Source organism: Canis lupus, chromosome 5 (assembly GCF_011100685.1).
Source record: "Canis lupus familiaris isolate Mischka breed German Shepherd chromosome 5, alternate assembly UU_Cfam_GSD_1.0, whole genome shotgun sequence".
Taxonomy (NCBI): Eukaryota; Metazoa; Chordata; class Mammalia; order Carnivora; family Canidae; genus Canis; species Canis lupus.
In genome coordinates this window covers 52,911,350-52,923,602 of record NC_049226.1, presented here as the reverse complement: position 1 = coordinate 52,923,602, position 12,253 = coordinate 52,911,350, and the positions used below count along the sequence as shown (strand labels likewise).

Here is a 12,253-nt window from a genome sequence, read left to right as displayed (position 1 = left end):
ACACGAGTGACAAGGAAGGGAGCAGGACAAGGAAGGGGCATCTCTAAATGCCAGTCACTGAACACTGAATCTACGAAAGATAGACAGCTGATGGACAGATAAATATATATATATATATATATATAGAGAGAGAGAGAGAGAGAGAGAGACAGGTGAATAGGATGATAGGGATTTGGGTTACGGATTACTTATGTGTCAGCCAGTAATCTAATTATTGTACATGTATTAACTCACTTATCTTCACTATGAAATAAGAACTATCTAATCCTCATTTTGCAGATAAGAAATCTTAGGCGCTAGGGGTGAAAGGCCTATCCAGCTAGCTCTAAGTTATAGTTCTTCTTTCTATGCAATAACAGAGGTAGGAAATTTGTAAAGGCTGAGCTTTGCATGTGATAGATATCCACTAAAGGGTGTCTAGGATAAAACGATTATTATTTTGACTTCTCACGGAGCTTCCTAGAAAGTCCTGAATCAAATCAGTGAGTGCTTCCCATTCTAATTTGTTCATGTACCCGATGCCAAAAGAAGTGGTGTCAAGTGACCATTTAGCCCTGAGCCTGCAATACCTGAGGACCATGGAGAGGGAGTCTTGTACACTGCTGACTGGGGTGTATAGTGGTACAACCATTTTAGAAAACAGCTTTGTAGGAACTAGTCCTTGAAAAGTACACATCTCCAACCCAAAATCCCACTCCTGGTGCATTACCTGAGAAACCTTTGCATGTGTGTACCAGACTGCTGCATAAGCATATTCATAGTCCCAGTGATTGCACTTGCTCAGAACAGGAACTAACCCAAATTCAACAGTGGCATGGACAAAGACAAAGAGCTACATTCATAGAATAAAATACTATGTAGCAATGGAAACTATAGTTATACACAAAAACATGATATTGGATGAAAAAAACAACCAGCCAACACCCAGAACTGAAAAGATTACATTCCATCCATATAAAGTTCAAAAACAAGCAACACTAAGCTGTATTTATTAGTGACACATACGGTGGTAAGATGGAAGGATGTGTTTAACATAGAAGCAAGGATGATGTTATCTCCCAAAGGGAGGAGGAGCTGTAGTTAGCAAGGGTTCCAGGGTCCTGGGCAATGTTTCATCTAGTGACCTGCATGGGATGTTACTTTACAAGTCTTAATTTTTTAGATTTTAAATTTTTTTAAAAAGATTTTATTTTTAAGTCATATCTCCACCCAACATGGGACTCGAACTTATAACCCCAAGATTAAGAGTTGCCTGTTCCACTGACTAAGTCAGCTAGGTGCCCCTATGAGTCTTCTTTAAAGAGCACCTATATTCTATGGACGCCTCTCTTACAGGACATATCTTGCAACCCAGCCAGAATGAACAAATAAACAATATCAACCATATATCATTCACAAAAGCAAGGGATTGTTCTAGACCAGTAGTTAAATTTTGGTTGTTTTATTTTGTTTTGTTTCAGCTCCATGTACTATCCCAGGCATAAGCTGAGTAAGTGGAACAGGTAGAGGATTGCTGCTCAGGGTGCAGCAGAGGTCAGGGACTGGGTCCCTGCTGGTTGGCCTCTCTTTCCTACTCCACTTGCTGTGTTGATTCCCAGTTCCCTTGAATGACCTCCAGGTTTCCTGCTCCCAGACACTTGGCTTTGGTACTCCCTTCCGATCTGGTCTCCCCTGCTGTGTGGGCTCTAGTACATGACTTAGGTCTTTGCCTGCTCTTCTAGTCTGTCCCCCCATTGTCTCAGGTAAGGACTAGTCTCCTCACCTGCCTCCCCCACCTCTTCCACCTGCTCCTGACCCCTACCTGTTACCTCCAGCCGGGCCAACTCTCAAGCCCCATTGTCATTTTTCTCCTGCTTTAAAAACAACCTTGCTGGGACACCTAGGTGGCACAGTGGTTGAGCATCTGCCTTTGGCTCAGGGCGTGATCTTAGAGTCCTGGAACCGAGTCCTGGATCAGGCTCCCCGCAGAGAGCCTGCTTCTCCCTCTGCCTGTGTCTCTGCCTCTCTCCTTGTGTGTCTCTCATGAATAAATAAATAAAAATCTTAAAAGAAAAGAACAAAAAACCCCACAACCTTGCTGCTTTACTCTTTGAGCAGCAATCCCAATGTTCCCTCCCTTAGGAAGCCTGTCCTGATGCTCCAGACCAGGTTTGGTGCTTATTGCTATCTCATCATGGCATCTTTAATTGTTTTCCTGCTTCAGGTGAGCACCATGAGGGTAGAAATACAATTTTATTTGTTTCTGTATGCCCAGAATATAGTAGGAGCTAAATAAGTTTTTTTTTTTTTTGAGCTAAATAAGTTTTATTGAATGAATTATTATTTTAATTGAAATGCCTTAGAATAGCCAGTCTTTGGCTTAAAGAGAGACTCAGTTCTGGGGATGTTAGGAAGGGAAAGATAATGTACATAAAAGTCACAAGCCCCTGCTACTCACCTCCTATTTCCCTCAGAATATGCTCGCACGTGTCCACTGACACACCCAGGTTGACGTAGATCTTCTTAATGGCAGCACCGATTTTAAAATCATTCTGGGCACAGGTTTGGATAGCCTTAAGAGAGTAATCTGATGGAAGCAAGAAAGAGGCCCATGACCTTGGGGTAGTTCACCTTGTCCCTTTTCCTGTCATCAATTCCAAAGGCCTTGCTCTTTCTGGATGTCATGGGGCCCCCAGGGTTGCAGGTTCAAGTAAAAGGGTGGCCAGCCTGGTGACCACAATGCAGGCATCCACTGACACCAGGGTGGAGACCTCATGAGGAATCTACACCAGCTTCCCCTTTAGGGTCCTCAGAGGCTCTGAGGCTCTTTGCTGCCCTCCAAAGAGCAGAAGTGCTCAGAGTCACTTCCTAAAAATGTGGCTCTTTATCGAACCTCTAGGGATTGATTCAGTGAATTGAATCCCCTTACCCTGACCCACTCTTTTAAAATCTTTGCTATAGAAGAGAGAGCTTGTTCATTAATTAATTGAGGTGATGCATTTAAAATGTGGGTCTAGGACCTGGCAAAGAGAAGGGGCCAATTTCTTTTCATTTCTTGGCTCCTTTCCTTCTTGTTCCTCCCTAGTCCTCCCCAAAGCATCCTCCTCTCCTGGGCTTGCTCAGAATTCAGGTGTGACTTGTGGGCACTCTGAGGCCAGGCAAGGGGAGGAGAGCACTTCTGACTACTGGGTTGCCCAGTGGTATTAGTGCACATCAGTATTTCCCCCAAAGCATGTTCCTTGAAATACAAATCTCATGATAATATATCTTGTAATTTTTGTACTAGTAAGTATTATGAGAAGAAGTGCTTCTGTAGTCAAGTAAGTGTGACCAATGTTGTTTCAGAGGAGGTGGAGAGGTCATTTTATGGCAGAAGGCTTGTGGAATGCTAAAAGTGGGATCCATTATATGTTTCCCCAATTAATTTGATAACCGAGTCCCTCAGCAGGAAGCAGTTTGAGGGAAGATGAAAAGTTCTTTTGAAACCAGTGGTATGGAGGAAGCTATCCTCAACCTTAGTGAGACTGAGGCCACATGGGCTTAAATGTACATATATCATATACCATGTATCCTCTTGCAAGTATAATGGACTTATAACTGAGCCCTGGTTCTGCCACTGTCAACTGTGTGACCCAGGTCATGTCACCTGGCAAGTGCCATGTGAGAGAACACTGGATTGGGAAGCAGGAGTCGTACCTTATGCCTGTTGTTGGTCATGAGTGGAAAGTCCTGTAATTATATGTGTAGGGAGAAGAGATTGTCGAGGTGCAATGGAAGGTGAATATTAGTTTGGAGGCTATTTTAATAATCTGTGACCTTAGACCTTGCTACTTAAAATGTGGTCTATGGATCCACAGCACTGATATCATGTCAAAGCTTGTTAGAAATGCAGAATCCTGGGTTTCACCTCAAACTTACTGATGGGACCTGCTAATTGACTGGAAGGAAAGAAATACAGTCAAGGTTGATTCCTAGGTTTTTGGCTTGAGCCACTGGCTGGATGGTGAAACCATTCTGAGATGTGGGTGAGTATGGAAGACACAACTTTGGGAAAGAAAAGCAAAAGTTGACTTTCAGGACATGGTAAAGTTATGATGGTCATTGGACATTCCAATGGTGATGTCAAGGAGACATTTGGATGTAAGCTCCTGGGTGTAGGGAAGAGAGCCAGGGTGGAAATATTGTTGAGTTTTCCATATGTTGAAGGCACTTGGGATCCCTGGGTGGCGCAGCGGTTTAGCGCCTGCCTTTGGCCCAGGGCGCGATCCTGGAGACCCGGGATCGAATCCCACGTCGGGCTCCCGGTGCATGGAGCCTGCTTCTCCCTCTGCCTATGTCTCTGCCTCTCTCTCTCTCTGTGACTATCATAAATAAATAAATTAAAAAAAAATGAAGGCACTTAAAGCCATGAGGCTGGATGCTGTTGTCTAGATACAATAGCTGTAGAAAAGAGGACCCCCAGACACAGGTTTGGGTGCAGGAGGACCAACATGAACAGGTTATGACAAGGGGAGAACTGCAAGTGAAACTATAGCCAGGAAGGGAGAAGGGAACTAGGAGCAGAGCTTATAACTCTTCTCCCACCAACTAAGGGAAGCGTCTCTCCACAACCTCACAGAGCTTGTGTGTGCCCCAGCAGCAAAGCCATAGTCCCCTGGGCCGTGTACCTGCTCTCTCCATGGCTTCTTTGTTCATAATGAGCGTGTATTCATAAATGCCCCCCAGCACAGCCTCTGTGATGTAGTGGGTCCCGAAATCACGGAAGAGATCTCTGTACTCCCCATAACTGTACTCCAGGGGCAGCAGCTTGACTCTCTGAAGGAATTCGTAATGGAGCATGAGGCTTCTGGGTTTCAGCTTGTAATGTGCTACTTCAAGGTCAGAGCGCGCGTGCAGAAATGTGCTTTTCTAAATGAAATACCAACATGGGAAAACCAGACCTTTAAAGTTAGGAATCTGGAACGAGAAGATGAACTTTACAAATACCATCCAACGTTCTTGGCCTGGGGTCATCACTCTTATGATTCCTTGAGGATACTTGAGGGAAGACGGCCTCTTTGACGAGCTTTCATTTCTCATAAATATTCCGATGTCCTTTCAGCTTGGGAGAGCTTGCTCTTAACTCACTTCCTTACAATAGCAAAGAGGGAATGAGAAGGGTAGGTAGCCAGAAGCAGACATGGCGGGGAGCAGCAGGTGCACATGGGCCCACTCTGCTGGGATACAGGGTCTGCCTGCCTGCAAAGGCAGCCTCCTTGTTTATGCTCTTCAAATTCTGAAGAAAGGCATCTCAAGAAAGAGTCAAAGTGGTGCTTTAGGAAGGCCAGACATTGCAGTATGGTGGGTCAACATACTACAGCTTGCGCACCAAATCAGGTGCCTGGTGTTACAGATGGAGTTTTACTGGAATGTAGCCATGCCCTTTCATTCACGCACTGGCCATACCTGCTGTCCCCCTACAATAGCAGAGCTAAGGAGCTGTGATAGAGACTCTACAAAGCCTAAATTATTTACTATCTGGCCCTTTACAGAAAAAAGTTTGGTGACCCGTGGTGTGGGGACCAGACTGAAAAGATGGTGATGCTAGGTGAAGTGCAAGCATCCAGGAGGTATGAATATAATAAGGCTTCTTATACTGGGGTGTATAAAGAAGGAGAGCTAAGAGTGAGAAATGTCCATGAGGCACATTCTGCCCCAGTCTTAAAACTTCCTGCTAGTTTGACCTACCTATTCTAGAAGGCCATGCTAGTTCCCATGGTGCCTACTGCCCAGGCCCCTCATTGCTTCCTGGCTTCCCCTCACTTCATTCTAGTCCTGCCCCAGAGACTCACAACTCTCCCTTCTTTCTTACCCTTCCAAGCTAAGCAGTGCTCTGTTCATAGTTTTTCTAAATATTGTAGGTTTCATCTCTCGCTTGGATTTTGAGAAAAGCCTTTCCACCGATCTCCTTTCTTTCTCTAGCCTGCTTTCAATGTACCAATCAGAGTTGATGTCTTAAAACCCTAAGAGTATTATGGGCATGTCTTGTCTCACTGTGCTTCATAGATACTATGTTTTTGCAACCCTGCATCAAGCAAGGCTATCGGCACCTTTTGCCAACCGCATTTGCTCACTTTGTGTCTCTGTGCCCCACGTTGGTACTTCTTGCAATACTTCAACATTTTCTTTATTGTTATTTTTGTTATGGTCATCAGTGACTATGACTTGCTGAAAGCTCAGATGATGGTTAGCATTTTCAGCAGTATTTTCAATTAAGGTACGTCCATTGTTATTTCAGACATAATGCTACTGTACATTTAAGAGACATAACTTGTGTGTGCCCTGGGAAACCAAAAAATTCATTTAGCTCACTTTATTGTGACATTCACTTCATTGTAGTGGTTTGGATCCAAGCCTGCAATATCTCTGAGGTATACCTGTATTACAATGCCCCCTGGGCTTAAAACAAAACCCTGCATTGGCTCTCTATTGTCTCCAGAATAAAATCCATTCCCTCACTGTGAACATAAGAATTCATACTCTGTCCGCTGGCAGTGAAGTATTCTTCCCATACTTTCCTATTTTCCACCACCCACACCATACATCAGCATCCGTGTAACTTCTCATTATTCCCCAAATCTGCCATTCTCTTTGTAATATGATTTTTCACATGCTGTTCCTTCTGCTTTAAATGCTCTTTCCTCCCTTGTCTTCTTGATGCCCATCTACTTATATTTTAAACACCTGCTCAGCTACTGCTGCCTTCATGGCACCATCTCTGAATTTCCCACTCCATTCTCCAGGATGCCACTGCACTTTGCTTATATTTCCCTTAGAGCACATACCATGCTGTATTACTACTGATAGAAAAAAATTTGAGAATTAGTTATCTGCATACACATTTACCTCTCTTCCTAGAATGTGAGCCTCAAGGGAAGAATCAAGATGTATTTGTCTCTAGCCCTAAGTCTACTAAAGTGCTCAGAACACTTAAGCATGCTCTAACTGGCTATCTGAATCAGAGAGGTGGGGAGAGGGCAGGGAGCAGGAGAAAGGGAAGGAGTAAATGGATGGCATCCTTGTTTGCTCCCAACAAAATATGTTCCTTTACATCAGTCCCACCCTTCATCACTATATTTCAGTCTTTCTTTTTAAAGATTTTACTTATTTATTCATGAGAGACACACACACAGAGGCAAAGACATAGGTAGAGGGAGAAGCAGGCTCCCTGTGAGGGGCCCGACGCAAACTCAATCCCAGGACCCTAGGATCATACCCTGAGCCGAAGGCAGATGCTCCACCACTCAGCCCCCAGGCGACACTATATTTCAGTCTTAAACACCTACTAAGTGCCATCGTAAGTCTAAAGATGAAAGAAACAGCCTGTGCCACCAAATGGCTCAGAGCACAGATAAGGAAAAACATGCAAAGACCATAACAATCTTGTTAAAGTTTACTACTCATTTTCTGGTGGTTGGTATTTCAGCAGCAGATATTTCTAAGCCCTTCATCACTTTTTCCTCATATGAATCATTATAGATGACTTGATTTCCTCCATGTTCCACTCAGATTAATTTTCTAACATATTGCACCCATGTTGAAAATGCTCAGGGACTAGAGAATAAAATGCATCTTCCTCACTCAAGAATTCAAGGTTCCTCAGGGCTGCCTGTCACCTGCTTCTCCAACATCATATCCCTTTACTTCCCGGTTCAATGACTCCTCTTCCACCAACTCACAGGCTTTGACCTCCATCTTAGAGGCAAGGGGGAGCAGGTGCCATGATTAGATTAGGATTGTAGAAGTGTCTTTCTGGCAGCACATAAATCTGAAGGGGCAAGTCGGGAGACAGGAGACCCCTCAGGGGGACCAAGCAAGAGGTGCAAGGATCCAGGCTAGTTAAGATATAATCAGAGTTAGATTAAGAAATATTGGAGAGTGACACTGAATGATTTGATGGCCAAAAAATGTGGAAATGAAGAGAAGAGAGAGTGAAATACTATTCAGAAATGCTTAGCCTAGAAAAGTAGAAGGGAACAAATGCTATTTAACGTGGAAAATTTGGGGGATCCCTGGGTGGCGCAGCGGTTTGGTGCCTGCCTTTGGCCCAGGGCGCGATCCTGTAGACCCGGGATCGAATCCCACATCGGGCTCCCGGTGCATGGAGCCTGCTTCTCCCTCTGCCTGTGTCTCTGCCTCTCTCTCTCTCTCTCTCTGTGACTATCATAAATAAATAAAAAAAAAATTAACGTGGAAAATTTGGGAGGAAGAGATTGCTTTGGAATGTCCACGAGGCATCCAGGTAATGATGCCCAAAGAGTGTGCAGTGCAGGTCAGAATGTAACAGAAAGGTCAGAAGCAGCGATGAAGGTGCACAGTTTGCCCTCGTGGTGGTGGGGGGTGAACAGAAGAGGTCACCTGGTATGGCTGAAGGGTAAGAAAAAGAAAAGATGGCCTCAAATTAAATAAAGAGCAGGAGAGGAGATTAGAACCCAGAAAGGGAAGTGATGAGGAGCAGCAGGCAAGCAGGGGGAACAGGTGTGTGATGGTGTGGCTGACTCTACCAGATGCCCTAAGAGGTCGGAGAAGAGGTCTTGGGTGACATTCTGGAGGGGGACTTCAGCTGAATATTTAGGATAAAAGTTAAACTGCTGGGGGTGAAATACCTCCAGAGATGATTTGGTCTGGAAAAGCTACAATCTCAAGCTTAATGAAAACCATGGTGGGGTGGGGGCGCCTGGGTGGCTCAGTCAATTGAGCTCAGGTCATGATCTCAGGTCATAGGATGGAGCTCTGGGCTCATTGTGGAGTCTACTTGTCCCCCTCCTTCTGCCCCTCTGTGTGTTCTTTCTCTCTCTTAAATAAATCTTTTAAAAAAATCTTTAAAAAAAAGAAAACCATGGGATAAAGTTCACCAGAAAGGGAGAGAACATAAATATAGAAGAAGAAAGTAACTATATGCCTCAGCCTGGTCTTTCTAAAAAGTAAGTCCGTATAAGACCATGCTTTTGTGTGTGTGTGTGAGAAGATTATCAAGACCACAGAAATATACCTGGTTATGAGGCTTAGTAGTAATGGGGAACACAGACACATCTAGGCATGAAAATTCAAATGGAAAAATACATACATAATAAAAATACGTACATTAGAGAGCAGTAGAGGGTACTTACGGTGTGAGAGAATCGCTTGATTCTGCTAATAAAATGTTTGCCATTATCACTTGCCATGCTAATGCCAAATTCAAATATTTCAGGTATTTTAAAACCAAAGCTGAAACTGGATGTGCTTCTTTCTGTCTTTGTGATGTTATGTTCGAAATCTGAGTACGACTCATATGCTGTCAGTGCAAATTTGTATTTGCCTTGGGTCTAAAGGAGGAAAAAAGAGAATGTCTCATTTCATTTGACTCACATCAGTTCAATACAAGTCAACAGATCACCACTGTACTTTTCCTGTGTGTAAGGTTCTCCAACTAGAGGCTCTGGATACAGAAACCTGAAGGCCAACTGGGGCCCCAGCCCTATGGCTCCCAATCCAGTAGGAGAGAGAGATTGTGGGAGATACTCAGAGTGGGTGCTTGATTTGAGTTTCAGCTGGTAGAAATGCAAGAGAACACTCTGGCCTGGGGACTCGGCTTAGGCAAAGTCCATTGGAAAGAAGAAGGACGCATTCTACAAAGTTCAGGGATTCTAGTGTGGTTGACCCAGAAGATGCAACAGTGAGAGGAAGGGACAGGTGTTGTGAGGGTGTGTGCTGGCAAAAAAACGTTGAGGTTTCTGCATTACTAGAGGCTCTGAAATGTGGACTTAATCCAAAGATGAACCAACATAGACATAGCTGAGCCTCCAAAAGATCATTTTGGGATAACACAGAGGTTGCACTGGAAGGAATGGATCTAGGGTCAGAGAGACAGGCCAGTGTGGAGGCTATCAGGGAAGAGCAGCTGATAGTGGACGAGGCCTGGTCAAAGGGGGTGCAGCAGGGATGAAGTGGCATGGAAGGAAAGTGTCTGCCAGAGAACTTAGAAGAGCTGCTTGCTCAAAAATCAGTGTGTATTGTTCTGTGCACAGGGGAGCTGCCAAATGGCCTTGGCGGGATGGCCTTGGAGGGACCAGTCCCCACGGGTCTCCACTCATACACGTCAGCTGCCGGTTGCCTGCAGTTCCCGTAACACTCAGCTGCTGAGGAAGGGAGAAGTGATTCCCAGTGTGGCCTGGGGTAAGGTGGCCTGAAGTGGAACACGTCACCACTGTTTTCCAGTTGAGCAACCTTGGATGACCAATGTAACCTCTGTATGCCTCAATTTCTTCATGTGTAAAACAGAGATGATGATTGTTCCTCCCATTAGGCTTGTTCTGAGGATTGAATCTATGTGGATAAAACACACACAGTGCCTGACTCGACACTCCGAAACCACTGGCTCTGCAGAGGGAAGACCTACGATGTATGTCCTGCCGGGTCAGGGGCTATTTCAACTGCGATGATAAATGGCTGCGCTGAGATCCTCCCTTGAAAGTAGAGACCAAGGAGGGGAATGGCAGTGGGTACTGTAGGGCAGGCTGTGCTCGTCCCTGGGCTTTTTTTTTTTTTTTTTTGCCACTAAGTATGCATGGGGAGAAGAGGAGGAGGAGGAGGCCCAGCATGGAGAAGGATCTTAGCCCAAAGTAAGGCTGGAACTCACATCCTTCCTTTGGATCTCCAGCGTGTATGTGCGTTGTGTGTCCCAAACCCCACTCTCTGTGCATATTGCGTTGAAGTTTGCATGTTCATAGCAACACAGGCTTATATTGACAGAGCCAGTTTGGATTTAAGAGGCTTCGCAGAATGCTGGTTCTAATAGATGGGGACTGGCAGCAACAAGAAAGCGGTTTACATTTCCTGAGGACTCACCATGAAGCCAGGGGTTTGCTGCGTGTGTTACGCATTTTTACACGTGGTCTCACTGATCCTCGCAGAACCCTTCCAACCCTCAATGTAAAGACTGAGAAACTGAGGCTCAGAGCATGTAGGGTTACTCGGGTGCTATCCTGCACAGTCACCCAGTCTGTGAGTCTCTGAATCCGAAGCTCTACTTCTGTCTTCCAGCAGCTCTGATGCTGTTGCTCAAATAATTCTGCTGCTGCAACTCTTGCTGTTACTGTACGTGGCACGCCGGCCTCACCACTCTGCCCAGAGGAAGGAACTGTCCATTTTACATATAAAGGATGGAAGCTCAAGGAGAAGTGATACATCCACGCTCACCAGCTAGCAGGCCGCGGGGCAGAGCCTCGACTCCCGGCCAGCTGGCTCCTTAGAACACGCTCCTTCCCTTGCCCCGGCAGTGGCCTCCTGGCCGTCACATACCTGTGGGGTGTAGCTTTCCACATTGTAGGGCTTCCTGAATCTCGTGTTCAGTATGTAATGGGGGGAGCATCCTCCGGCGTAATACCTGTGATCGAGTACTGGGCCCTCAAAACTGTTGGTGAACAGATTTACCCTGCAGGGAAGGCATGGAGAGGGGGGAGAGGTTAGGGTCATCGGTTTATGTAATCTTGACTGGTAGACCCTCATGATGAAACCAAATCTCCTCGGTGGAGGAGATCTGTCTCCTATACCTTCAAGATATTTGTCTCCTATACATTCAAGGTCCCCAGTATCTGGTCCAAACCAGCTTTCCAGCTTCACCTCTGGCCCTTCCCGACCACGATCACATACCCTAGTCCCAGCCATTTGGAGATGCTTAATCTTCCACCAGTGTGCTCTGCTCCTTCTCTTTTGCAGAAGTGCTGTTCCCTGTACCCAGAACACCTTTGCAGCCACTCACTGTTTTATCTCTTTCTTGTCTTGAAAGATTGAGCTCTGTTGTTGCCTTGGACGTCCAACACTTGCTGTGCTTGCCCCCTCAAGGAGTTATCACTCTGTACTTTACCATTAGCTTAGGAGAATGGCTTAACAAAATAGCTAAGAACATGAACTCCGGGGCCAGACACCTGGAGTCAAATCCCTGTTCTGCCATTTACTAGTAATGTGACCTCGGGCAAACCAGCTAGCCTCTCTGTACCTCGGTCTCGTCATCTGTAAAATGGGCACGAGGACAATTCCTGCTTCATGGTGTGAGGATTACATACACCCACTGTGTTCAAAAACTGCTTGGTCTATGATAAATGTTTGGTATTATTTGTCCCACTAGACTGTGTGCCCTCGAGGGTGGTGGTTTCCTTCTTCAATCCTCCATGATCTCCATCACAAGACACTGAATGATTATCATTTACCTAGGAGCTAACTGGAACCAGACCAGCAGTGGGTGGCTCTTTGT

At 45.4% G+C, this 12,253-nt stretch overlaps 1 protein-coding gene across 1 annotated transcript in view; it reads right to left on the bottom strand.

The window, feature by feature from the left end:
• The window catches only part of C8B (complement C8 beta chain), a 39,008-nt gene that overhangs the window by 12,720 nt on the left and 14,035 nt on the right, over window positions 1–12,253 (bottom strand). Inside the window, exons 5-8 of the mRNA XM_038537412.1 lie at window positions 11,302–11,434; window positions 9,129–9,326; window positions 4,647–4,887; window positions 2,438–2,566 (exon numbers count right to left, since the gene is read on the bottom strand). Coding sequence (XP_038393340.1) covers window positions 2,438–2,566; window positions 4,647–4,887; window positions 9,129–9,326; window positions 11,302–11,434 — 701 coding nt within the window. The remainder of the gene's footprint in view (window positions 1–2,437; window positions 2,567–4,646; window positions 4,888–9,128; window positions 9,327–11,301; window positions 11,435–12,253) is intronic.